Source organism: Thrips palmi, unplaced genomic scaffold (assembly GCF_012932325.1).
Source record: "Thrips palmi isolate BJ-2018 unplaced genomic scaffold, TpBJ-2018v1 HiC_scaffold_17, whole genome shotgun sequence".
Taxonomy (NCBI): Eukaryota; Metazoa; Arthropoda; class Insecta; order Thysanoptera; family Thripidae; genus Thrips; species Thrips palmi.
Window position 1 is genome coordinate 2,250,761 of NW_023144626.1, and position 27,284 is coordinate 2,278,044.

At 57.7% G+C, this 27,284-nt stretch overlaps 1 protein-coding gene across 2 annotated transcripts; it reads right to left on the reverse strand.

The window, feature by feature from the left end:
- Window positions 1-68: 68 nt before the first annotated feature.
- Window positions 69-26,070, reverse strand: LOC117643787 (protein vestigial). Of its 2 annotated transcripts, none has more exons than XM_034382873.1 (6): window positions 25,799-26,070; window positions 15,257-15,524; window positions 14,965-15,183; window positions 10,959-11,208; window positions 10,599-10,816; window positions 69-1,633 (listed from the first exon to the last, which is right to left on the reverse strand). In XM_034382873.1, exons 1-6 carry the CDS (start codon window positions 25,925-25,927, stop codon window positions 1,584-1,586), a joined length of 1,134 nt encoding a protein of 377 aa, XP_034238764.1. In that variant the 5' UTR covers window positions 25,928-26,070; the 3' UTR covers window positions 69-1,583. The 2 variants fall into 2 exon arrangements, with proteins under 2 accessions (XP_034238764.1, XP_034238763.1); XM_034382872.1 differs by having other exon boundaries at window positions 14,965-15,186; window positions 25,799-26,069.
- Window positions 26,071-27,284: the final 1,214 nt, after the last annotated feature.

Genomic DNA, 27,284 nt, shown 5'->3' on the forward strand with positions numbered 1-27,284 from the left:
TACCTTAAGTGAAGGTGCATGGTGTGGTGGAGTTATTTTCATAGTTATTGGCTTAGTAATAAACACGGTCAAGGAGCGTACTTCATTTTTTATTGAAACTTTGTATAATCGGAACAAATTGAAATAAGCATGCAGGCAGAACACAGACATGTTATTTTAATTGGCGTGCTTCAAAGGCATCTTCTAAAACAGCATGAATTAAATCTTTCTTTTTGAAGAAACGCAGTTTCCCATGGTTCGTTGCGGTACAGGATAGGAGAAATAAAGTTAAGAATAAAGTAGGCACTAGGCGCGAAAATTCCTTTTAAACGAGTGGTCAATGCAATATGCCGTAAGATACTTACAGTGGTACAATTACAGAGTACAGTAGTGTTAACGCATAGCATTGGACAAAAACTGCCAAGTACAACAAAATGCACAACAAATTCACTTATCAGCTTACTCTATTATATGAGGAGACTTGTCTAACTGTAGAATTACAATTAGTATTTGCACTATTTGATGATTACATGGTGTCGTATTTACAGAAACAGGGTGCTGCCATAATGCCAGCAAACATAACACGGCCTGAAACACTAATATTCCAGTTTGCTTTGCTCTACTGCAATCCAACAATAGCTCGTGACTCCAGTTTATAACCAGAGTAAATCGCCATGCAGCTTTAGGATATACTGTGGTTAGTGGATTGCGCCGGACACGCTATATCACAGTTCTCATCAGACTAAGTAACAAATATTGACTTTGCCTTGTCAATACTATTCCGCAGCCTCCCAAACACCCCTCCGAGGTACCTGCAGGCATGCCTAGGCACCTGGTACTTCCAAGGCCTGTTTCGAAGGCGTCGTATGACTGGACGCAGGCCTCGGCCTCGGCCTTGGCGTGAGGTCCGAGGCACGGCCTTGCCAAAGGACAGCACGGTATGCCGCATTACTACAAATAATTGAAACCGGCGCAATCCGGCGCGCAAGTGTAAACAAGTAATGTTTAGAAGAAATAACGATAATAAATACAGTCCTATACATAATCAATCTTGCAGAAGCATTTTATAAATATCTCTAACGGTGGAAAAGATACAGGGTAACAAAAATTATCGAGAGAAAGTAAAAACAAGAAGTGGTCCATATCGCCCACACTGACCCAGGGGGCTCCTCGTGGAGTGACTTAACTTTTTGCGCTGGTCGTTTCACAAATACCTTCGCAACAACAGAACTCAGAAAACAAGAACACAATTCCATTCGGTTTGCTAATTAATTTCACAAAATATACATGGCTAATTTAATAGTGTGGCCAGTGGCCTTTGCAATAGGATCCGCCAATGAACCGAACTGTGCATTAACACATCAGCAAAACGCGTGCCTGGTATACTTGTCTGTTCTCATGAGATATTTACACTCCGCACAGCGAATTCCATTGATTCGTTCACTCAACACTCGCGTGACTCCACACTCTGAGATATGTCACGTACTTTCTTCCCAAAAGTTTCACAGTGTCTCTTTCATTTATAAATTACAAAAAAAAATATATTTACACGTTCATCACAATTAAAAAGCGTCCTTGTCTGAGTCGACGAAGCACGCAGTTTTTCAGATCCAGTAGAGGTCCTTTGAAGTCTCCTGCACCTGGGGTTCCAAACCTGCAACACGACAAAATACACGTTGTTGTAAAAACCGTACCAGAGTCAGGTTGGTCAGACAGCGCCTGCCTCATAAACGGAAACTGCAGCAGCGCAGCCGCAGCTCTCTGTGAATTTCGTTGGTGGAGACCTAAACGCAGGGTGGGGGCCGACAGCCCCTGACATATTCGAAGGAGACGAAGAACCGACGCTTTTCGGGAGACATCACCTGCGGTGAGCAGAGACTATCTCAACAAAGATCGTTCTCGAGAGGAGACTGGCCACGCCACGGCAAGGCTCCCCCCTTAATTCAAGCGTCGTCCTTTCATTCAGTCATCCCCTCAGCTCGACACCGCGAGAGGCCCCGCCGTGTGTGGAAAGGGAGGCGCGCCCTCTCCCCACCTCGAAACCAATATTGTGCGGACGGCGATCGAGCTTTGTCGCTCCGTCTCTCTCGCACCCCTGCGGGACGCCGCACGAGAGGCAGAGAGAGACAGAGCGTGGTTCCGTGGACAGCGGAGCCGGGTGGCACGGCCGCGCGCACGGAGCGTTCTGCGAATATTGTCGCCGGCGTGTCGTTATAAATTTGTCTCGCAAAAGTTAGGTCGCTATTTTAACCATTAAATGTTCAGTGTTTACCCTCTTCAATCTCCAGAGTATCGGACCCGGCTTGAAGGGCCGGGGTCGCAGTACGACGACGTCGCCATGACAACGACCCGGCCCCAATATCGCTCGATTCAAAAATGATGCCCGCCGCTCCCGCGGCCCCGCGGCCCCTCGGAGCGTCGTGGGGCTGGCCGGCTGGCTAGGCCCAGGGGGTGGGGCGGGCTGGCGGGCGGGCTGGCGGGCGGGCTGGCGGGCGGGCTGGCGGCTCGGCGGGGTGGTCAAGCCGATAGGCGCGTCGTCCGGCGGTAGGCCGTGGGCCGTGGGGCTTGGCGTGGGGCTGTGCGGGGGTGGAGGCGGTCGATACACGGCCAGCGCGCCAGCGGGTGAAGGGCCGGCCAGTGGCGCCCTCTACGAGGACGGCGACGGCGCGGCGCGCAACTGCGAGACGGTCACTCCACTGTCCACCCCTTCCTGTCACCGGGCCGCTTTTCCCCTTCTAGAATAACGAAAAGGGGAAGGAGATTCCAGCGGGAGCAAAGGAAAGGGCGCGCCCGGAGGAACTTTACTCCGCAAACTTTCGGCGCGGAGCTGCCGGCACGTTTGCGGCGGGACGCGGCAGGCCCGGCAGCCCGGCAGCCAGTCAAAACCAAATTCCCCGAAGGGCTAATGGGGAGCCATTCAAACTCCGTGGGTGTTTAGGCCGGGTTAGCGCGTCAAGCCGTCAAGCGGGCGGCCTCAGTCAATGCGATATTACTCTTTGATTAGGAGATCATAGAGAGAAGGGGCAGGGAGGAGGGAGGGGGAGGGGAGGAAAAGGGGTGCCGTCGCCGCGTGGGGTGAATATTACACGCCGATTTCCACCACCAGGCCATCTTCTTCGCTCGGCGCGCCGCCGTTCACGCTCGCATGAGTGCGTGTGTGCGTGCGCGCGTGTGTGGGAGCGTGGCCGTGTATACGCGAGTGCGATGAGCGAGCGAAATGAATTATATTACGCGGGGTTGCGGGCTTTTAATAGTGGCTCGACACGGAGCGGCACGGCGGCACGGCGTGCACACTGCTAGTCGGCCGTAATTAAAAATATTAGCGGCGTGCCGAGTGGCGCCGTCGTCGCCGGGCTGAGGGCGCTGAGGGCGGCCGGGGCGGCCAGTGTGAGGGTCCCGGCGGGGAGGCGCCGCGAGTTCACCGAACAGGCGGCCCAGTGGGCGCGGTGCAGCGCAGTGGCACGTAAGGCAGTGGACGCGTGGCTCTAGCCGGACACAGTTCGGGCAACCATATTCGACTTGAATCATATAATGGTTGCTTTGGACTCCTCACTGAAACTAGAAATTTACTGGGGTAGAGTATAGATGCCCGTCCGGATGGGGCATCTATACTACTCACCCTTTGAAGTTCAGTGAGCTCGTTAACGGTCCAAGGTTTGATTCGAGTGTCACATAGGCGGTCTTTGGCGCTTGAAACGTGTCCAGAGCTGAGCCTGCCGAAGCTGGCCTTCACTGTGGCTGACAGCCGACAGTCAGCCCGGCGGCAGCGCGGCCCCCTGAGTCCCTAGTCCAGTGGTTCTCAACCTTAGGGTCGCGACCCCAAGCGGGGTCGCGAAATTTTTTTAAGGGGTCGCGGCGATGCTGGGGTCGTGTTTTAGGCCGATTTTAAGCAGCCACTGCGTCTGATCCGAGGCGGGCATTTTGCTCCCTCAACGGGCAATCGGTCTTTGGACCTTCCTTTAGCATGCCTTTGTTACGGAGTGCAATTATCAGTCTTAGTTTGGGAGCAGTATTGTCTCAAAGTTGGCCGAAACGCTCAGAAATGTCTATGAAAAATCGTGTTTTGGGCCGATTTTAAGCAGCCACTGCGTCTGATCCGAGGCGGGCATTTTGCTCCCTCAACGGGCAATTGGTCTTTGGACCTTCCTTTAGCATGCCTTTGTTACGGAGTGCGATTGTCAGTCTTAGTTTGGGAGCAGTATTGTCTCAAAGTTGGCCGAAACGCTCAGAAATGTCTATGAAAAATCGTGTTTTGGGCCGATTTTAAGCAGCCACTGCGTCTGATCCGAGGCGGGCATTTTGCTCCCTCAACGGGCAATTGGTCTTTGGACCTTCCTTTAGCATGCCTTTGTTACGGAGTGCGATTGTCAGTCTTAGTTTGGGAGCAGTATTGTCTCAAAGTCGATCAAAACGGTCGCAAGTGTCTTTGAAAAATCGTTGTGACTATTTTGGTCAACTTTGAGACAATACTGCTCCCAAACTAAGACTGATAATCGCACTCCGTAACAAAGGCATGCTAAAGGAAGGTCCAAAGACCAACTGCCCGTTGAGGGAGCAAAATGCCCGCCTCGGATCAGACGCAGTGGCTGCTTAAAATCGGCCCAAAACACGATTTTTCATAGACATTTCTGAGCGTTTCGGCCAACTTTGAGACAATACTGCTCTCAAACTAAGACTGATAATTGCACTCCGTAACAAGGGCATGCTAAAGGAAGGTCCAAAGACCAACTGCCCGTTGAGGGAGCAAAATGCCCGCCTCGGATCAGACGCAGTGGCTGCTTAAAATCGGCCCAAAACACGATTTTTCAAAGACACTGCTGACCGTTTCGGCCAACTTTGAGACAATACTGCTCCCAAACTAAGACTGATAATCGCACTCCGTAACAAAGGCATGCTAAAGGAAGGTCCAAAGACCAACTGCCCGTTGAGGGAGCAAAATGCCCGCCTCGGATCAGTCGCTGTGGCTGCTTAAAATCAGCCCAAAACACGATTTTTCATAGACATTTCTGAGCGTTTCGGCCAACTTTGAGACAATACTGCTCCCAAACTAAGACTGATAATTGCACTCCGTAACAAAGGCATGCTAAAGGAAGGTCCAAAGACCAGTTGCCCGTTGAGGGAGCAAAATGCCCGCCTCGGATCAGACGCCGTGGCATGTTAAAGGAGGGGTCCCGTGGGGTCGCGAAATTTTTCCTGGGGGTCGCGGAAATTTTTGGCTTCAAAGTCCGGGTCGCGAGCCGAGAAAGGTTGAGAACCGCTGCCTTAGTCCACCCGCTCGGCTGCGCGCTGCGCTCGGCTTGTCGCTCGGCTTGTCGCTCGGCGGGTTGCGTGGTTCGCGACGATTAGGCGCTTGATTCCGCGAAACGGGTCGGCCGGGGCCGCGGCCGGGGCTTGCAGTGCACCAGCGGCCAGCGGGCTGCTACCGAGCGGCGCCGCGTCGCTGCGTCCTTGCGGGGCGCGCCGTGAGTGCGACAGAGACAGAGCGGCGCTGTTCAGAGGCGGCCTGCAGCGTCGCGCCACGGCGCCGAGGAGAGAGGGGGGGGGGGGGGCATGCCTCCGCAGCCATCGCTAAAGCCGCCCCAGGCAGGCAGGCCCAGGCCCCAAAGGGGTAGCCCAAAGGGGTAGCCCAAAGGGGTAGCCCAGCCCCAGCCCGCGAGGCAGGGAGAACCACCCGCCAGGACGTCGCGTTGTTTCGGCCAGTGCTGCGGGAGGCCAGGCCGGGCCAGACCACGTCGTCGATGATGAAGCTCCCTAATCCTGAGTGAACCACAGCGCGGAATTGATGGGTCGATGTGGCGGTCGGTTCGATAGTTCAGCCAGCCCCTTGGGGCCTCGGGGCCGCCTCGCCTCGCGCGGACCGTCTTCCCGCCGCCTTCAAAGGACGCAAGGGACGGCGCCAGCTGTGCGATGCTAGCTACTGCTGGCCGCGGCCGAGCTGCTGCTGCAGGCCGTATTGTTAAGCCCCGCGCCGCGCGCAGTGCCGCACACAATGGAGAGTCGGAATGTCGCGAGCCCCGCCCCGCCCCGCCCCGCCCCGCCCCGCCCCGCCGCCGATACTGGCGCCCGCCAAAGTCCTGTGGGTCACTACGCGGCGCCTTCCTCGCCGCTAACGCACCAGGCCTAGCAAAAGTAAACAACGGGCGGTTTTTGCCCGTGTCCTTCGCGGCGTTCGCGGCTCGTCACTGCCTCCCCCCTCTCTCCGTTTCTCTCCGTTCTCCAGGGTCGCGGAGACGAACGCCCTTAATTATGTTGAATTGAGACCGAGTTTGTGCTGGATGCCTGCACGCCGTGGGCGGGGAGGGAGGGGGAGGGAGGGCAAGGGAAGGGGAGTATTTAATTATTGCTCCTCGGCGAAACACCTCATAGAGTTGGCAAGAAACTCCCCGTTCCCCCGACGCACGGCGAGGGCTCGAACCCTTCCGCCTGCATTCACCGACTTCGGGGATATCTTGGCGAGCCACGGCCGCGAACCACGAGCCACGCGAGGATGCGTGATTTAGTTGCACTAGTATAATGGAGCAGCCACTAATGCACATGGAGCTGAGGAGACCAATTTCGGCGGACAAAACCACTGCATAGGGGAAGTTTTGCGCTTTGTCATTCCACCGCAAATTGGATTCGACTCACTCAATAAACCGATGGACTGCCGCCTTTGAACGAGGAATCTAACCCACCTGGACTTTTGGCTGCCTGGACTATGATAAACCATGAAGTGTTTAAGTCTTTAGCGCAGGATTGCCCTCCCAGCGAATCCAGGCCACAAGGTCCAAAGCCAGGAGGTCCCCAAGGACTTTTCGGGAGACGAAAAAAAAATGCGATCGGGACACGCGGTGCGCGGTGGCGCTTGTATTGCTTCTCGGGAGAGGCTCGCTGACTCACGAGGACCCCGTTGCGTCGCTCCGTCGTTCGGTTCCCACCGAAGGTACCCGTCGCTACCCCGTCGGTACCGTCGGTACGTGAAGGTACGCAGGGAGGTATGCGCCCCGTCGGAGCGAGCGGCCCAAGGCAGCGCAGGGCAGCCGAAGGTCTCGAAGGACGAAATTCGTTTCCCACGTTCGAAGGGGCCGGGCCGGGCCGGGCCTCCAGCAGGACGGTCCGGGACGGTCCACGCCGCTGCGTAACGCCGTAACTGCCGCAACGTGGCCCGGTCCTGCCTCGGCCCACTCCGGGCCGCCCTGGGCCTCCTCGACGCGACAACGGATTCCATTGGAATGTGCACCCAACATATCACGCCGCACGTTCTGCGATCGGGTGTTTGGGTGTGACAAGTCGGTGCCCACTGCACCTTCTTCTCGGCAGCGTCCTCCCCCCCCCCTCCCCCCCTTCCACCCACTCGAGTCTCACGACACGACATCCATGCTCACGCGGTGGGCAGTAGTCCAAGACAGCGATATCGGTAGCCCTTTCAACGTTGCTTTCGCTGCAATTTTTTTTTTTTGCAAGAGTTTTTTTTTTTTTTAGACACGCGATTATATACGCTGTGAGTTTCTAGGATATAGACTGCAGGGAAGTGTCGGTTTAACACAACGTTTTAATCAACCAAATTATCGGTTCGAATTAACATTTTGGCATATTATTGGCTCTGGCGTGAATATTTCTTTCGCTGCAGTCGTGTTGGTGCGTTTCAGCCAGGCGCCTTTGGCCGCGGTTCACTGGCTTAAAGTTTACATTTTTTTTTTTGCGCGGAGCAGGGCGCTGAGCGACACCGGGCAGTGCGGGCCGGTAGCGCGCCGAGCCCCCTAGGCGGCTAATCTCCAAAGCACCGGCCGGGGCGCTGTGGGCGCGACGCGGTTTCTTTGCCGGGCATTGTTTTCTTTGACCGAATGCGGCTTCTCCGGCTGATTTTCGCAGTAACACGAAATAAATGAAAAGAAATAAAAAGTTTGGAAAAGGGACGAGAGAAAAAAAAGGGTGATTCGCGAACAGCACGCCTTTGGCCGACTCCCTTGCTGTGGCAGTGCTGCTGGCGGCTTTGGACTCTTTGGAGTGCTACCGGTCCGATGACAGACGACCAGCCACCGGCCGGCCGGCCGAGCGGCCGAGCCGACGGGGAGAGTGATGATGCCGAAAAGCCCCCGCTAGATTTTTGAACTGCCGCCGCCGCCGCCGGAGAGGACGCGCCGCTCTGCGCCTGCATTGTTTTTACCGGTTGTTTTCGTGGGAGTGACGGGGCGGCCCGGCATGGCGGTCGCAGGACGCGGACAAGGGTCAGGTCAGCCGAAACGAGACAAGAAGGGTTCGCCATAAATTAAGGCCCTGTCAATTGGGACGCGCGGCTACTGGAGAGAGCGAGAGAGACAAAGAGGGAGCGACAACACATCCCGCCTAGAAATGGAATTGTTTTTGAATGATCGAGGCAGAATTAAAGGACGATAAATGATGAAGAAAAAGGGCAAAGAAAGGGAAAAACAAAAAAAAATAAATAATCGAGTGACGTAACCTCTAGCAGCAGCAGCAGCGGGCCGGCGGGGAATGCAAGGGGGAGAGCGGCGTGGCGCGTGCACCGGTAAAAACAGTGGAAGCAGGGCGAAGCAGGGACAGCAGAGATAAGCAGAATTAATAATGAAAAGTGCGAGCAGCGCGCAGAAATGAAAAGTACATTGGGAAAGCGGGGCGTGGCGGGGCGCGCTGCCGCCGTGCCGACCTGCAACCCTCTCCAGGACGTCGTCGTCGTCGCCCCGCGGCCTCGCTCCAGCCCGCCCCGCCCCGCCCCGCCCCGCCCCGCCTCGCGAGAGTCTTCCGTGTTCCAATAATGTCCCGACAGGTCGCCGGCCGAGTTTATTAAACGCGCGGAGGAGCCGAGGGGCTGTACAGTACTTACAGTGGCGGGGAAGGCCGTGTCCACTCCACGGTCCGCGGCCAGGCCCGGCAGATTACGCGCAAAGTGGAGCGCAAAAAGGGGGAGGGGGGCTGCGATGACAACCGCGAGGGATCGCGTAAGAAGTAAAGGGGAGGGGAAGGGAGTGGGGTAAAAAGGGCAGGGAGGGGAGGGGGACGACTGGCGTCTCTCCGTCCAGGTAATCGCAAACACTCCGCCGCGGCGCTCGGCCCTCGGCCCCTGCCGCGGGGGGTGGCGCAGTGCGTGCGGGGGAACCAGGCCAGGCAGTGTGTGTCTGCGAATGTGTGTGTGTGTGTGTGTGCGTGTGTAACTGCAACTGCAGCCGCCTGCAGTCGTGAAGCCGGCGAGGCCAGTGGCGTGTTGCCTTTAGCCAATCCCACGCTCCCATTGGGACTCATCACGGCGAATGAGGGGGAGGGGGTTCAGAGGACAAGATGACCTCCAATTGACGTGGCAGGCTGCCGCGCAACCTCTCTGTGTGCCACGACACTGCAACGGCCATTCCGAACAGTGCCGCGTCTCTCTCGCAGCCCTGCGGGCCGTGCGGGACGGGTCATGAGTGCGAGAGAGGCGGGGCGACGAGAGTGCGCCCCGTTGGGAAGCAGCCTGCTGTGGCGCGCAGGCCTGCCTGGCCTGCCAGTGGCCTGCCAGTGGCCTGCAGACAAAAAGCGCCTCCCACCGCCTGGAGGGTAGGCAGCCCGCGAAGTAGGCCGCCGTCCGGCTGTCTCCTTAACGGACTTCACACCGCCAACGCGCCAACGCGCACGGCGCTCTCGCACGCCAAAGCCCCGCGCGCGTCAGCCTCGAACCGCGGCGGCGGCGACGTCATCGCCATCCTCGAGGAGCGTCTCGCTTCCCGGAGCCCCGAGACCCCGAGGAGGCCGTCGTCGTGCCGCCGGAGACCCGAGTCCCGAGGCGGTCCTGCTGGTGCCGGTGCCGTCTGCCGTGGCGTCCTCAGCGCCGAGCCCGGCCGGTGGTGCCCAGTGGTGCCCAGTAAGCCGCCTGCCGCCGCGGCGCGGCGATACATCGCGAGATACTCGGCCGGGCAATTAATATCAAAAACACGGCCGTCGTTTTTCAGGGGTTCTGGTAATTTCTTGGCCGGAAAAATAAGGGCAATAAAACAAGCGACGCGCGGCACTTGTGACAGGAGGGACCCAAGCCGGGTACAGTGTGCTGGCCCCAGTGATCGGGCACCTGCTGGGGCCGCTCGGGCCGGCGTCCCCCCGTACGGCGACACCGCCAGGCCAGGCCGCCAGGCCGCCGCTTGTGCCGAGCCCCGGCCGCCCCAGCCGCCCGACCCATAGATCTATACGTGGATAACCTGACGATACAGTAGATACAGGGGCCGTCCGCCCCGGCCGCCGCGGCCCCCCGACGGCCCCGAGGTCCCCGAGGCCCCACGACGGATCACTTCCCCGATTGCGGCGGCCGCAGGCAATCCGCGGCGTGGCGGGGCGCGGCGTGGCGGGGCGCGGCGCCAGACACTTTGATGACGTTTCAATTGGCCGATCGGCAGGCGCGCGGCCGCGTCACTGGGGCACGCCGCCACGCCGCCTCGCCTGACAGTATCGCAGGGCTTTCATTTGAATCTGCCGCGCGAACGCGGCACGCCCCAGGCACGCCTCAGGCACGCCTTAGGCACGCAGCCTGGTTCCCAACAACTGTGCTTTCGTCGCGCTGTCGCCCCACGGGACGCCCGAAGAGTGCGAGAGCGACAGCGCCGGTGCGCTCTTCGAAACTTTGCGGCAATTTGCAATAAAAGTTGCTTCGTGCTCACCTGCCATGCCTGGATACGAGTACCCCGCCGGGCCCGCCTCCAGCCCGTGGTGGTGGGCCACGCTCTGGCCGTGGTGCGCGTGGTGGGGGTGGTGGCCGCCGGGCGCCCACTCCTTGCTGTACTGGTGGGCGTGCGCGGGCAGCCTCGCGGGGGGCAGCAGCAGGCCGCCGTACTGCGCCGCCATGTTGTGGTGGTGGTGGTGGTACTCGTGCACCGCCCTGGGGAGGCAGGAACACCGTCAGCCAACTCGTTCGGCGCTCTGTCTCTCCCACACCCAAAAGTCGAGTAAGAGTGCGAGGGAGACAGAGCAACGAAATCACTCTTCGGAAGCAGGCACTCGGGGGAGCTGTCCGGCCGTACCTGTGGTGGTGCGCCGCGGCGCTGTACTGCGGGTAGTGCCAGGGGTCCGTGGGGGTGCTGGCGGCGTGGTGGTAGGGGTCGCCGTAGAGGTCGCCGTGGTGCGACACGCCGGGCACCCCCATGCCCGCCATGCCCGCCACGCCGGCGGCGCCCAGCCCGCCCACGCCCGCCATGCCGCCCAGGCCGGACGCGTGGTAGTTGCTGTTCCAGAAGGAGGCGGGGAAGTTCCTGGCCGTCATCGGCGAGCTCTCTGCAAGCAGGAAAGAGACAGAAAACTCGTAAATGCGCGTGTTAGGCGGCCCGATTTATGGTGCGAGTGAGCTAGCCAATCAACAAGAAAGTCCGGGGCGCGTCATCGCCGCCATATCAGGCCGGAGATCGCAGCCGTGCCGCCGCGGCTCCGCGTCAAGGCACCGCCAGAGCCGCCAGCACCGCGCCGGCGCGCTTCGCCGTCACGCTTCGGGTGCGGCGTCGCTCTGTCTCTCTCGCGCCCCAGCGGGACGCCGGGACGCCCCACGAGTGCGAGAGGGACAGAGCGACGACGGAGGCACGGTTCGGAATCGGCCTGCTGGCGGCGCGGCGGCGGCGACCAGACAAACCTAACGAGCCGACAGGCAAACCACCGCGGAGCGTTTACATGACCAATCTGCATCATCGCGGACTTGCCGCGACGGGAAGGGGTTGGGGGAGGGCGGATCCTACAGTGTAAGACGCTAGGGTGCTCCGGCGCGGGGCGGGCTCAAACCCCGCAACCCCCACAAAGCGATCGCCGAGCAGAGTGATTCCGGGACGCGGCGCTCACTCCGTCTCTCTCGCAACCCTACGGATCGTCCCATAGAGTGCGAGAGAGATTGAGTGACAAAGCACTGTCCGGTTTCAGAATAAGCCTGCAGTCACACGCACAATTTCGAGCCCGTCAAAGAACTTGCTCGCAGCACTGTTAAAAAAGTTATGAATTTTCAAAGCAATTTTGATGACAATTTTACGAATACGGATATGAATTTTACAAACATTGCAATTTTCATAACTTGATGCGAAAATTCGAAACAATTTCGTAAAATTGACAATTGTTGGTAATTTTAAAACCATGTTCTGAAAATTGCGAATCTTAAATGTTGATTTTGAGCACACAATAGTAATTTTCCGAATCCGATTGTAAATTTCATAACTAGCTCAAGAGGCGTGGCCAAGGGGCGCTGGTAGAGTCATCAGTAGCTGACCCTCCGCCTCCCGTGGGACGTGGTAGCACAGCGGTAAAGAGCGTGCACCACAAGTCAAAGATCCCGGGTTCGAAACCCGCTGATCAAAAGCAGATTCGGTTCAATAAATGGCATAAGGCCGCTTGGGTGTTCATATACATGAACACTTAGCTGTCCTTTTGCTTAACTGCTCTAAAATGACCTCGCAAACGCGAATATGAATTTTCATAACATGATATGAATTTTCATAACGTGATTGTAAAACAATTTACAATCATTTGTGATTTTAATTTTCATAACAATTGTTTGTGAAAAAAAATGCCAACCAATGTTATGAAAATTACAACTGATTTTTTTAACAGTGAGGGGGTTGGAGGCCCCCCCCTCCAATTTGATAGAGGTGATACGCCGGCCGGGCCATGTCGCGCCACTGTGCCACAGTGACTGTGCTAGCAATAAATTAGTCTCTTTGTTCCCACGGTGCGGCCCCCTCGCCCCCCCACCCCCCACCCGCACAGTGGACTGGAGGCGAAAGGGAGAGGGGAGGGGGGCACAACAAAAGGACTGCGCGCCGCCAAAATGGGATCCTCTCCGGGGCCCAAACTCCGCCAAACTCTGCCAGAGAGGGGCACCCGTCGGGCATCCGGCGGGAGTGAGAGAGAGAGAGAGAGAGAGAGAGAGAGAGAGAGAGAGAGAGAGAGAGGGGAGGCGGCAAAAGGGGGGAAGGTGGTTTCGCGAGTTTTGAAAGAGACAATATTGAAGAGAGTACATCAGTATCGGTTTTTCTGCATCTCTTGTTAATTTCCTCCCCATCGACGACGTCCCGCCACCAAAAATAAACACTAAAAATACTAATTCAATCTAACAAAGATGAATAAATTATTGTTGGAAAATAGAGACACAGGGGACACGACGGGCATTCCTTGTCTGGGCCGGTCGGGCTGTGGCGCGGCAGCGAGGCAGCGCGGCGGCGAAAGAGGCATTGTGTTGGGACTGTTCGGTCGATTTGTTACTTCGACGCGTCCGTATGAAGATGGCGCGGCAGATACTGTCTCCGATTTGGCTCTGGAGGCTCCAGTCCAGTCCGGCCGGGCGAGGGGGGAGGGGAGGGGGAGGGGAGGGGGAGGGGGAGGGCACAGCGAGTCAAAGCTCGCGCCGAGCAGCCGCCGCCGCGGAGTGCGACACGAGCATCGAAACGCCATTTCCAAAGCGTCCGTAGGGAAACACGAAAGCGTTTTCGTCGCACTGTCTCACTTGCACCCCCGCGGAACTCCCGATGAGTGCGAGAGGGACAGAAAGCGCTGTTCGGTATCAGTCTGCAGCGGCCGGTGATTTAGTTCGCCCCCTGGTAGTGCGGAGGGTTGAGGAGAGGGAATTGCTTGTCAGAGCGGTAGCCCCCGCCGCCCCCACCTTGGGGCCTCCTTCGCCCCCTGCAGTCGGCTGAACCGCGCCTCGTCTCTGTCTCTCTCGCACCCGCACGGAACGCCCCACCGAGACGCACCAGCGACCCCTTCGCCTCCCCGACCTCCATTAGCAAATACGGCGACTTCTTCTAATTAAAACTACTACTCCCTCCTGGAGCTCCTCGGCTCGGCCCGGCGCCCTGTTCATTTAGTGAACCTCCCTCTCTCTCCTTTGTCTCAACACTTTCCCGCCAAGTCAGCAGAGTCCGCTAAGACGGCCAAAACAGGCAAAATAGGCAAACCTGGGCTGGTTTTGCCCGCGGCTGCAGTGCAGGCTGAACGGTGCTTCATCGCCCTGTCTCTCTCGCACCCCGACGGTACGGCCCCATATGGGTGCGAGAGAGACAGGGCGAGTGAAAGCACTCCTCGGAGTCAGACTCCTAGGGGCCCAAAGGTGACCCGGCTGACCCGCCTGGAGGAGACAGCTGCGGCGCACACGTGAGCCCACGTGGTGGGGAGAGGGGGGGGGGGCGCTGAGGGTGCTCCACAGCCGCCTCACGTGGATGATAATGAAGCCACTGCCAAATTGCCCAAGGTTTGCCCCGCACGAAGAAAAGTCGCAGAGTTTTCCTTTGCTCTCGTTTACGGCGTCATTTCGGTCGGATTGATTACTGTCTTAGCAGCTCCAGCTAAGATTCCTATATCCAGCCAACCCGAATGACTCATTGTCTCGTACGTCTGCGATGATGCTTTACGCATTCATCCAGCGTTGAGTAATAACGGTTTGGTAAACGGAGCGGTTGTCGAAAAGCGTTCTCCCTCTCACTCCTTGCGGAACGCTCCACGAGTGCGAGAGAGACAGGCAGTCTTTGTGTGCGGAAATGGGACAGCCCTTCCTTTCCCTTCCGCCAAGCCGAGGGTGCCGCCGCCAGGCCGTCAGGCCGTCACCGTGCCTTCGATGGGGCGTGCAGAGTGCAGCCGCGCCGGCCTAGCCCGGTGGGGCGTCGCTCCAACTCTGTCGCACGGGGCGCCCCTTGAGTGCGACGGAGACAGCGCCGAAGCGACCCTTCGGAACCAGTGTGGTGGTGCTAGGCCCCGGCGCGCCGCGTCACCGAGGCGTGGCACGGCGTGGCACGGAGGTCGAAGGAGCTGCCACCAGAGGTGCCTCGCCGCCACTCCCACAACACATCCGCAAAAGACGCCGCCACCGCAAAAAAAAAGGGGGTGGTAAGAAAAATGGAGCTCGTTTGTGCGTTCGAATCGTGTGACTTTTACTGGAGCAAAAGTCGCCGTAGCCAACAAAAATTTCCGCAAAATCTAAAAAAAAACCGTCACCTTTCTTGCATAATTAGCCGTCCACCCGACTTTCGATTTCGGGTGAACCCTTTCGAACTCACTGCTCACCTTTGCCGAGTGCCGATGCCTTGGTGTCCGCGTAGGCCAGGGCCCTGGTGAAGTGCTCGTCCACCACACTGGCGGCGTCCCCGCTGTAGTGCGTGAAGACGACGCAGTTGGCGGACAGGTACTGCGCGTGGCCGTGCTGCCCGTGCCCGTGCGCGCTGTCCCGACTCGAGTCCAGGTCCACGGCGTGTAGCGCCTCCGTCTCCTCGTCGTCGGCCACTGCTGCTGCAAGGAGAGGGTGGAGGTTCAAGTCCCGCTCGGTACGCCAATTTTTTTTTTCACGTGTGACACTCACCGTCGGCACTCCGGGGTCCGCCGCTGTCCTCCTCCTTGTGGCGGGGCAGGGAGGGGGCGGAGAGAGGCGGTGACCCAGGGCTTCCGACGCCGCCGCCCCCAGAGGAGACGGAGCCCACGGAGGAAGGGGGGTGGTGGGACAGCCCCAGGTACCCGGAGCCGCCGGCGCTGCCCGCCGCGCTGCTCGCGGCGCCGACCGACGCCACCGACGCGGCCGAGGACTCGCCGAGGGAGGAGGAGGGCTGCTCGAGCGACCGTTGCACATTGAACTGCGGACAAGAGAAGAGCGACATGAAGCGGTGCAGGGCCTGGGCCTGGGCCTGGGCCTCGCCCTCACAAGCGAGAGCCTTCGTCCCTGAGGAGTCCCGCGTTCAGGAACTCTTTCTTTTACAATAAAAAGTATTTTCTTAATACAGTAAATGATGTTTTTGTTTCGCCCTTTCAGCTTCAGCATGAGGAGACAATGCCCGCACTCCTTAACAAGGGGGCGGAAAACCCGGAAGCTCATTTGAGAAACACAAACTTGGGGAATTCCACGTAAAAGAAAGTAGATTACCGGCTCACTTGTCATTTTTATCTACCCATTACTCCCGCCGTCGAGCCTAGCTGGGGACGTATTTGTCTTCCGCGGGCATGCCATCGCCTTCGCTCTGTCTCTCTCGAGCCCCAACGGGACGCCCCGAGAGTGCGAGAGAGACAGAAACACGGCCCGAAAGCAGCCTGGGTGCGGTATGCAAACTGCCTTAATGCGCGTAATTAATTAAGCGAATCAAACTAACGCGCCGCCGCGGCGAAGCGGCGAAGCCAGGGCCCGATCACGAGGACCGACAGCCTTCCGAGGGATCCCTCCGTCTCTCTCGCTCCCCTGCGGAGCGCCCCATGAGTGCGACACAGACAGAGCGAGGTGTTCGGAGGCGGTCGACGCCCGCACATTAATCCCGACGCGCGCCTCAGTCCACCTGCAGCAACGCTTGCCACGCCATCTGGCGGCCGATTAGCGCTGCACGACGTCAAAGCGGGCTGGCAGGGCTGGCAGGGCTGGCATCCAGGCTACAAATTTGCAGGCGGCGGGAATGCCGTGTCCGAGATAAGTCTAGCGAACCGCCACCGCCGCCCGGCGCCGCCGCACACTGGGCCGGACGAACGACCAGTTCGGGCGGACACTCCACTCTGGATGGACGCGTTTTGAGCTCGCAATCGCTATCAAGACGGGGTCGCATCAGACATGTGAGGGTGTCAATGGATTCGAAGAGCGAGCAGTCCCTCGGCACCCTCAAGTGTGATAGACTCGAGTCCCATTCGACGACTTAAATCCACAAGTGATTCGAATCCTATTTGACGACTTAGATCCACTCGTGATTCGAGTCCCATTTGACGACTTAGATCCACAGGTGATTCGAGTCCCATTTGACGACTTGTATCCACAGGTGATTCGAGTCCCATTTGACGACTTAGATCCGCAAGTGATTCGAGTCCCATTTGACGACTTAATTACATTCGTGATTCGAGAGTCCCATTTGACGTCTTTCAAATCGAGTCGCATTTGACGACTTAGATCCACTCGTACCTCAAGGCAAGCTTCGACTTCAAGGCGAAGGCAAGCCCAAAGGCAAGCCTGAGGGCAAGCCTGAGGGCAAGCCTGAGGGCGTCGTTGGCGCGCACCACGAGGCAATGCGTTTTTTTCGCCGCGCTGGGACGCGCTGGGACGCGGCGACGCTGCGACGCGCCGAGCCGAAGCGGCCGAGACCGAGAGGGGAGGGAAAACCGGTAAATCTCGCCAAAAACAATGGCGACAGAGATCGCGGGGCCGACTGACACGCCGATCAATTTGCGAAGGTCCCGAAATATATATCTGCCTCTATCGCGGCCGCCCGTTTGTATCTTTCTCTCTCTCTCTTTCCTGAACACAAGCGAGACACACACACACACTCACACACTTTGCGCTGCTTCCACCGGCCAAGCGGTCGATTACTTTGCGCTTTGTAAAGCCCTCTCGCGCGCTGCGCCCGGAAAATACGCACATTAAACATCAAAACAAACACGAATAAAACAAAGGGCCGAGTGCACACGCGGCGAGGGGACTGGAGGTGAGTCTGTGTGTGTGTGGCTGTGTGAGTGTGTGCGTCTGTGTGTTGGTGGTGTTTAGTGGCGCCGGCGGCGCGCGCGGCCTTTTTCTATTTCGGAAAGCTCTGTACACTTAGTTAAGTGCGCGGCGGTGGACCATGGATCACCGACGTACTAGGCGCCGCCCCAGCGTAGCCATGGCAACGAGCGCAACGCAGCGCAGCCAGGAATCCGGACCGAGGTTTCCCGCTTTATCAGGTGGACACGACGACGAACACGCTACCGAAACCGCGCGCCGATGTGTGCGTGCGCATGTGTGTGTGTGTTTGTGTGTGCGTGTGAGTGAGAGAGACTCGAGCTTTGCCAGCGTCATGTTGGGCAAGGGCAAGGACCGCGTCGATGCCCTGCGTGGGACGCATCGCAGGTTAGTACAGTGGTTCTCAACCTTAGGGTCGCGACCCCAAGTGGGATCGCGAAAAAATTTTAAGGGGTCGCGGCGAGGTAGCTGGGGTCGTGTTTTGGGCCGATTTTAAGCAGCCACTGCGTCTGATCCGAGGCGGGCATTTGGCCCTCAACCGGCAATTGGTCTTTGAACCTTCCTTTAGCATGCCTTTGTTACGGAGTGTGATTATCAGTCTTAGTTTGGGAGCAGTATTGTCTCAAAGTTTACCAAAACGGTCAGAAATGTCTTTGAAAAATTGTGTTTTGGGCCTATTTTAAGCAGCCACTGCGTCTGACCCGAGGCGGTATTTCGTCCTCCTTCAACGGGCAATTGGTCTTTGGACCTTCTTTTAGCATGCCTTTGTTACGCAGTGTGATTATCAGTCTTAGTTTGGGAGCAGTATTGTCTCAAAGTTGGCCGAAACGCTCAGTAATGCCTTTGAAAAATCGTTGTGCCTGTTTTGGTCAACTTTGAGACAATACTGCTCCCAAACTAAGACTGATAATCGCACTCCGTAACAGAGGCATGCTAAAGGAAGGTCCAAAGAACAATTGCCCGTTGAGGGAGCAAAATGCCCGCCTCGGATCAGACGCAGTGGCTGCTTAAAATCGACTCAAAACATGATTTTTTAAGGACATTTCTGAGCGTTTTGGCCAACTTTGAGACAATACTGCTCCCAAACTAAGACTGATAATCGCACTCCGTAACAGAGGCATGCTAAAGGAAGGTCCAAAGAACAATTGCCCGTTGAGGGAGCAAAATGCCCGCCTCGGATCAGACGCAGTGGCTGCTTAAAATCGACTCAAAACATGATTTTTTGAAGACATTTCTGAGCGTTTTGGCCAACTTTGAGACAATACTGCTCCCAAACTAAGACTGATAATTGCACTCCGTAACAGAGGCATGCTAAAGGAAGGTCCAAAGACCAATTGCCCGTTGAGGGAGCAAAATGCCCGCCTCGGATCAGACGCAGTGGCTGCTTAAAATCGACCCAAAACACGATTTTTTGAAGACATTTCTGAGCGTTTTGATCAACTTTGTGGCAATACTGCTCCCAAACTAAGGCAGATAATCACACTCCGTAACAAAGGCATGCTAAAGGAGGGGTCGCGTGGGGTCCCGAAATTTTTCCTGGGGGTCGCGGAAATTTTTGGTTACAAATTTGGGGTCGCGAACCGAAGAAGGTTGGGAACCGCTGCCCTTACTACTCTCAAATAATTTCCTTAAATTTTCTCAAATTTGTCGAAAACTCTTTTGACTGGCCAAAATGTTTCATTTTTTGAAACCGTTTTGACTGCAGACTTGTTGTCCAGCCAGTCCTTGCGAGGGGAGGCCTGACCAGGCCTGACCAGTCGCGACAATAATTGCTTCTCTCTCTCCATGTTTGTTTGTTTCGAGTAGCCCGCCGGCTGGGCCCTAACCGTCGCGCGACGAACATACATCTGCACACGTCTCAAGCGGAAGGGGCCCAGTTCAACTTGTTATCCGACTTACGGTGTGGCACCGCGCCCCTCCAACTTTTTTTTTCCACCAACGGGAAAGAAAAGCCGCGCCCTCGGGTTGCCGACCCAAGGAAGACGGCAGCGACGGCACCACAGACAAAAACTGGTAGAAACTGTCTCAAAAACCGTTACAACCTCCAAAAACAATAGATAAGTTTCAAAATTAAAATCGCCCAAATCACCTGTTTTTTGACATCAAATTTACACAGAGAAGCCCGTCATTTCATTTAACATTCATCTAAATAGTTTCAGTCACTTAGATATTGGGGTGGAACAAGAAAGAAGCCGTTTGAGTTTGAACTTTCGTTTACGACATCAATTTTGGGCGGAGCAGCATTTTCCAGTGCGGTGGCGTGGGACGCGTCACGATGCAGTGCAGTGGAGGCGAGTCGATTTCACGCCCTCGCCTGATAGCTTTCCTCGCGAGTTGATTGGCCTAGACTTTCACTCGAGTGGCGTGCGCTCCGCCCCGCCGCGCCCCGCCCCGCCCCGCCCCGCCCCGCCACGCCCTGTCTCGGTGCTTCACACATAGAAGTACTGATATCGATCAGCCAGGACTATGAAAAGACAGTCTCAAGATTGAAAATAAGAAACAAAGGGGAGAAAAAAAAAACACAACAAAAGTAAAGGACATTAGCAAATGGTGCTCGAATAACACTCTCTGAAGGAAGTTATACCAGAACTTGAACAAACTTAAAGTACAGAGCTCACGCTCATCAACTGTCAGATAGATCTAGTCACGTGGTCACGGGTTCTAGCGTGGAGCAGTCTGGCATGCCGGGATCACAAAACAAATGAATGACAACACGAGCGCGACTGGGCGGCGCTTCTCGCGAGACTTTGAAACTCCCACTCCGGCACACATATATACATTTTCATTACTTCCAAAGAAACGAGGCAAAAAGGGGGCCTCTTTGCAATTCAGACAGGTAACCCGTAATTTATGTCATACACACGTCAAAGTAATTAAGATGCAAAAACGAAAAAACGGAGCGTGGGTGTCAGAAAGGGCGCCGCCTTCAATTTATAACTCCTCAAAGATTAACATTTCGCTCATTTCGAATGTGTGTATATGTCTGTGTGTGTAGGCGGGCGGGCAAAAGAGGGCTTACAGAGACAAGATTTTCTGTCTAATTGTCGGGGCCTGAGCACTTACTTTGTTCCCCATTATTAACAACAGGCTGTACAGTCTACACAAGAGACAAACCCGGATCCTCTTATTGTTAGGTGAAGAATTTCATTGATGAAAACTACTACTACCCCCCTTAAACTGCCAAAACAAAATTGCTCAGTCAATAATTTCTGTAGTAATTTTCCGAGTCGGTACGCCACATGTGAGACCCTTCCCTTCCCTTCCCTTTCGGGTCCTGTTCGGGTCCATACGGTCGGGCGACTTCGGGTGACTCCGACTCCCTCTCGGCTCCCTTCGGCGCGTGCGCGGAATAGCAATAAGCTCGCGTGCCGAAAATAATGAATCGCAATGTGACACGCGATGCGGGGCCGCCGAACGGGCCGCCGAACGCCGCGGCACATGCTGTCGATTCACTCGGATTGAATTATTGTGTTTTAAAAGACACCGCGGACAACTTCCCCTGCGACTTTGGCGAGTTAGGCGCGCGAAGCGTAGCAGTGCACCGTCGCAAAATCAAACGAAGTTCAGCTGGATTTCTTTGGCGTGTTTTGATGTTTAGTGGTGTTGACAAAAATAATTCGTCAATGTGTGACTATTCGCTGATTTGATTGACGATTTTAACAGTGCTGACTGCTGCTGCTCCGCTGTCATGCGGGCAATAAGTTCATATCACACACATGATGGATAAAAATCATTTTTTTTTAAATAATTAGAGGACATTTCTGGAAGCAGGTTGACCACGCCATCCACCCCACTCGCCGCCACGCCCCACCCCTCCGCCGACGCCGCTCTTTTTTTTTGAGTGGCCACGTGGCGGGCAGCTCTGAAGTGTTTCCGCTGTCCCGCCGGCCGGATCCGCTAAACAGGGGAAACTTGGAGGGCGACAACAACACTCTCGACCCGCAAACAGCAAAAATACTCTCAGCGTGACGCCGTGGAGGAGTGGGCCGTCGCGAGGCAGGGAGAACGCCTCGCCCCGGCAGAGAGAGAGAGAGAGAGAGAGAGAGAGAGAGAGAGAGAGAGAGAGAGAGAGAGAGAGAGAGAGAGAGAGAGAGAGAGAGAGAGCGACGTGCGGAATGGCTGCCCTGCGGTCGCTCCCACGCCCCAGTCGGCATGCGGATAGTGGCCTTTGGGCCTTTGGGGCGGGTACACCGCAAGATGGACAGCCGGCCCGAGAGACCCCCCAGCCTCTCCAGAGCAACGGCCAGCCTCTCTGGCGCCTCTCTCGGATCAAGAACTCATTTATGTCGGTGTAGAACGGGAGTCTCACTATGACCAGTCCGGGAGTCTCCAAATCGACAACCCAGTCTCTCTACAACGACGGTTCTAGAGAGACAGGCCCTCCCGCCTCTCTAGACAGGTCCGCGGCCCCCGAAATCCTTGAGCGGCGTTCGGTCCCGCGCAGCAAATCATTCAATCCAGACGCTGTCGGCGGTTTCGGCCGCGCGGCGACACGGCGCGCCGGCCGCATTGCGCATCGCCACGTCCGGGAATGAAAAGGGAGGAAAAAGGGGAGGGGGAGCAGTGGCGCCACATTTAAAAGTCAATCGTCTGCCCCCTCCCCCCGCTTTGTGGCCTTCCTCCCAATACGCCGTACCGATCACTGTATGAGGCCGGCGCGCGCCGAGCGGAGCCGAGCGGAGCCGAGCGCCGCGGCGGCGCCGTGGCGCACGCAGATGGCACGCATACGTACGGCGACCTGCTTGGGATTGCATTCCCTTTTCTGCGGATTGAGTCGGTCGGAATTGAGAGCTCAGTGCGGCTTTGCGAGCGACTGCCAATCCAAAGCCACAGCCAAGAAACAAAACTCAATCAAAACAAAATTTGCACTGGTGAAACAAAGGCATTAACATTATGTCCTTTAAGGGCGTAAGCGATTTACGCCCTTGGAGCGGCGTGAATCGTTAATGCCTTTTGGAAGGGCATTAAAATTTTGCTTAAAATTCCTCTTCCCACGCCCTTTGGAAGGGCATAAAACGATTTACGCGGGGGCGTAAAGGAGTATTTATGCCCTAAAGGGCGTAATTTTTATGCATTTGTTTTACCAGTGTGATTAAGCTTTGTAATTTTTTTTTTGCAGTGGGGTTGGAATGGAACGGCCCGGGATGCATGGGGCAGCGCGACGGCGAGACGTGTCGCAGACGGGTAGGACACAGGCATTCGGCGGCGACGGAAAGCGCAGACACGCCTCGTGTCCCCCCCCCCCCCCCCGCCAGGCCTGCGGGCCGATGCCGAAAAGTGTTTCCGTCGCTCTGTCTCTCTCAAGGGTCATCGTGCCACGCCGGGCGCGAGAGAGAGGGCAAGACTGCTTAATCGATGCCATAACTGCGATGCGCTGCGCACCGCGCGGCAATGGCGGCGATGGCGGGGAGGGGCGTAGTCTTAATGCTGTATCGACCACTTGAAGCCACCACGATCGCGCGCGACGGCCCCGCCCCGCCCCGCCTCACCCCGCCCGGCACACCCCGCCCCCACCATTAACTCGCTCCCTTGTCAAACTTGCGCCGAGTGGCGGTGTACCTCCCGCGGCGGCGCGGTGGAGGCGGAGGAAGATGATGTTTGCCATCGTGCATTAAACTGTGAGCAGTTGTTTGTTTCTGCGGTGGAACGTTGACGCGCGGCCGCCTGACTACACTGGGGGAACTTTATGTGTCCGTCCAACAGCTGTCTCTCCACCCGATGTTGGTGCACCATCTCGCGGAAGTTTGGAGCGTTGGCCGTGTTTCGACCGAGTGTCCAGTGCGTGGCGCGACCACGGTGACTCCGCCAGGGCCTTGTTGTGGCCGCGAGGACGGCGAGGACGGCCTGCCGGCATTCCAAGATGGCGCCGCTGCACTGCCCTGCCATGCCAGGCACAACGCGGCACTACGCGGCGAGGCTAGCCGAGCGAGCCGCCTGCCTGGCGTCCAGAGACCGATCTGGCGCTACCTTCGCGCGGTTTAGGTTTAGGGCCTCGCAGTGTGCCTTGCGCAAGAAGTGCGCGACAGGCCTGCGCGGGGCTCGGCTCCAGTCTGACAGTGCTTTGTGGCTCTGTCCCACTCATCGGGCGTCCCGTAGTGGAGCGAGAGAGACAGAGCGACGAAGCAGTGTTCGGTCGCACTCGTCGCCGTTCCTCACTGCAGTGAGTGCCCGTTTCAAAAAGTGTTGCCGCCTCGCGGAGGAGGTGCCGAAGTGCGTTACGGTGGTGCGTGCCCGGCTGGGTGGGCTGCGGATAGAAATAGCTTCCTAATTGGTCAAACAGTGCGGCAGCAGTGCGGCAGCCTTCCGCAGGATTCCCAGTGTAATGACGTTCGCTGGCCGTGGTCTCGCTCATCCGCGGCGCTCTGGAAGTCGCCAGTGCTTTCGTCGCTCTGTCTCTCTCGCGCCCCTCCGGGACCGTCCGGGCCGCTCCAGGCGTGCGAGAGAGAGGTTCCGAGGGACGGCGCCTGGCGGCCGGCGGGCGGGCAGTCCCGGGGACGGGGCTGCGGGCGGGCTGCCTACCGGGCGCGGCGTTCTCGGCGGTTCTCGGCCCACCCCGTGGTGCGGATTGCGGATGCGCGCGTCGAGCGACCGGCCAGACAGCGCAGGCTGCTTTCGCTGCTTCGTCGCTCTGTCTCTCTCGCACTCCTGTGGAAGTTCGGCAGGGGTGCGAGAGAGACAGAGCGACAGATTCGTCTCGTCACCCCGGGACGGTTTTAGCCGACGCCGGCGCGTTCGGAATAAACCCTACGGTGTGCCACGCCGCGGTCTGCGGATCGAAATCGGGTAAGCCGGCCCGGAATGCGCCGGGCAGCGCTCTGTCTCTCCCGCACTCGCAGCGCGATAGGAGTGGGAGTGCGAGAGAGACAGAGCGACGCGCAGCGAGCGCACAAAGCGCGCCAGCGAAGCCAACACACGCTAATTCAGGCTCGGCCTAATGAGACAGAGATAACCAAACTAGCTTATTTAACGGCGCGCTGTGTCACGAGCCAGAGAGTGCGAGAGAGAGGACAGCATTCCCCGGGGTGCAATGCGTGAGGTGAGCGGCTGCATTTCACAGCCGAGAGGCGTTTTCGTGTTTTTTCGCCGCTGGTGCCTGCCGGTGTCGCAGTTGACTCCCGCAGTCCGTTCGCTCCGCCACCGGCCTTATGTTTTCGATCCCATTTCGGCTGATAGATGACGCCCCCCCCCCCCATCCCCCTGCCCCGCCGCCCCACGCTTTCTTCCACCGCGCCGGCCGTGCCGCCAATGCGCCGCGATAGGGGCCTACAGTGTATCGGCGGTGCGGCGCGTTGCGGCGCTTCCAGGAAGAACACACGGTGCGACGTGACGTGCACACCAGGTGCAGCGGCCGGCGTACCGCACCGCGGCGGCGGCAGGCCGGCAGGGCAGGGCGGTGCAGTGACCAACCAGCGGCATTTAGGACGATTGAACCGCGGCGGGGACAAAAGATCGACCGCCAAAAATTTGACTTCTGCCATTGCTGCCGGGTATAACCATAGGGTAAGGCGCGCTCATTACACCTGCTGCTCATACAGTTCCGCGTGACATCCTTTGAAATTTCGTTCCGCGTGTCTATGAGCCGCACGACTAGGAGGAAACTCTCCTGCTTCTAAAGAACAAGGGCGACCTCCGGGAGGACGTCGTAGACGTGGTGCACGGCGCGGGCACGCTCGGGCGTTCACGTCTCCGCGCGGCGCAGCGGCGGCGGGGCAGCCGATAGAAATATTAGCGGCTTATCATCATTGGAGGATCGGCGCGCCAGAAGTGGCGGCGGGGGCCGCCAACCACACAGAGACCGTCCGTCCGCTGCCCGGCGACGGCACGGCGCGGCTGTCAAAGCCAAAGGCAGCCAAAGGCAGCCAAAGCCCCGGACAACAAGAAAAGGAAAGGCATTCCATAGCGCGGCGCGGCGACGTTGGGGTGTCCATCTTTCATGTCGTTGTTTTACGGGGCGGTGTAGCACTCGGGGACCGCGGCGGCAAAACCTGCTGCGCGGGCGTGCGTGTGTGTGTGTGTGTGCGTGTGTGTGTGTGCGTGTGTGTGTGTATATGTGTGTGTTTATTTGTTTGTGTTTGTGTGTGTGTGTGTGTGTGTGTCCCGCTTAGTTATAGCAGGCCGGGTCCGGCACCGTGTATCGGCCGCGCCGGACCGAACACGAGCATCAATTAGTAACCCCTTAGCTCCAGTGGGCTTAACTGCCTTAACGTGCGCACGGTAGCACCACCGAGCGAGCGGCGTGGCCGTCGAATTTCGATTTGATTACGGAGCTAAAACAAACGCCAAAGGGCTGGTCTGAGACGGCGGCGTGCGTGTTGCCCCCGCGTGAGCCGATGTCAGAGAAATGGGCCTAACACTTCGAACTCGTGGACCAGTGTGGAGGCGCCGGGCTGGCGGACTGCCGCGCGCGTCCCGCGGGGCGGGGCGGGATAGGACGCCACTCACCCTGTCATACTGGTGCGAGAAGGGCGGGAAGGCCGCCGCCCTGGCCGAGGAGTGCGCGGCGGCGCTGGGCCGCTGGTAGAGGTAGGGGTAGTAGGCCTGGTACACCACTTCCGGGCAGCTCATAGTCATGGACGAGGCCTGGGGACGGTCCGCGCTGGCCGCGGCGCGCCCGGGCTCCAGAACGACGTGGACGACGTCAACGCGGTCCTCGACACGGCCGGGGCCAGCAGCCTAGAGGCCTTCCGGGCCGTGTGCCGGCTCCCGTTCCGGGGCGTGTGCCGGGCCCCCTGTCGGGCCCGCCTGGTCGCGCCCAGGTCACCGTCGTACGGCCGCCCCCGGAGCGGGCGGGCGGCGTCGCGGCACCATCACTCACTGCACTCCACTGCACCTTCACTGCACTTCACTGCACTGCACTTCACTGCACTGCACTCGCGCCAACCCGCGACCACGACCACGATCAAATTGGGCTTGACGGCGCGCCGGTCGGTCCTCTGCTCGCGACGCGCGACGCTCGTCCGGCGGCAGTCACACGCTCACTGAGGACGAAGGATGCCTGGCCGCCTCGCCTCCCTCCCCTCTCCGTCGCCGGCCCGGCTGGGGGCGGGGCGCGCACCCCCCTCCACCACAAGTACCAGACAGTGGTGAGGAGCCTACACACTAAACGTTTATGTACTTTTTGCGTGCACGATTATGCACGATATAAACACAAAGGCCTCTGACGTGCGTTTTGCACGGTCTGCTGCACGGCGCGCACTGAATCAGCCACTGCAAATTTTTACATCGGCTTTAATCAAGAGGTGCGGGAAGCTTTCAAAACTGATTCGACACAATTTGTGACATTTTCGTATTAATTTTCGTTTGTGTTCGAAATGATCTCCCGGTCATTTGTGCAGAAATATCATGAATCGAAGGAAAGTAAGCGAGTGCTTTTAGTCACCTCGTCGCCGCATTCCAGAGTCACTGCGCAGGCTTCCTCTCGGTCCATTGCTTCAAGGCGTTTACGATAAAGAGACCGTGCATTGCGCGCTTCCAACTAGACACCCCTAATCTACCCTTATCGTAAATACGAGGCCAGGTTGGCGCGTTTGCGTGTTCCTACTCATTAGCCGGGACGGAGGACGGACAAGTCGCATCGCGTTCCTCCTGCCCCACACTGCTCTAGTAGTTTGATTCCTTTTTCGCGAGCCACAGCCTCTTTTTCTCTTCCCTATCGCGCGCGAACCGCAAACCTCCGCTGGGCGCGCAGTTTTTCCATAGTAAAGCTGCAGCCAGCGGGCAGGCACCCAGTGCCGCATGAAGTGCGAGTGTGTCTTGTGTCGTCACAGGAGCGCATGCCACGAAAAAGTTCCAAAATGCTTCGTCTATTCAGTGAGAAATCGGGACTCCCCCCCCCTCTACCTGCAAAGTAATCATCGGCTCCACGATGAGTAAATTGTGTCCCTTGGGCGTGATTGTGTCTCTCGGGCGTAAGTGGGGCATTAACTTT

Excerpts from the sequence above, each read along its gene's own strand:
- LOC117643787 (XM_034382872.1), bottom strand. The coding sequence starts at position 25,927 with ATGACTATGAGCTGCCCGGAAGTGGTGTACCAGGCCTACTACCCCTAC. Across the intron at positions 15,187-15,256 it reads CGGACCCCGGAGTGCCGACG|CAGCAGTGGCCGACGACGAG; the intron begins GTGAGTGTCACA and ends CTCTCCTTGCAG. Across the intron at positions 10,817-10,958 it reads GCCGCGGCGCACCACCACAG|GGCGGTGCACGAGTACCACC; the intron begins GTACGGCCGGAC and ends CTGCCTCCCCAG.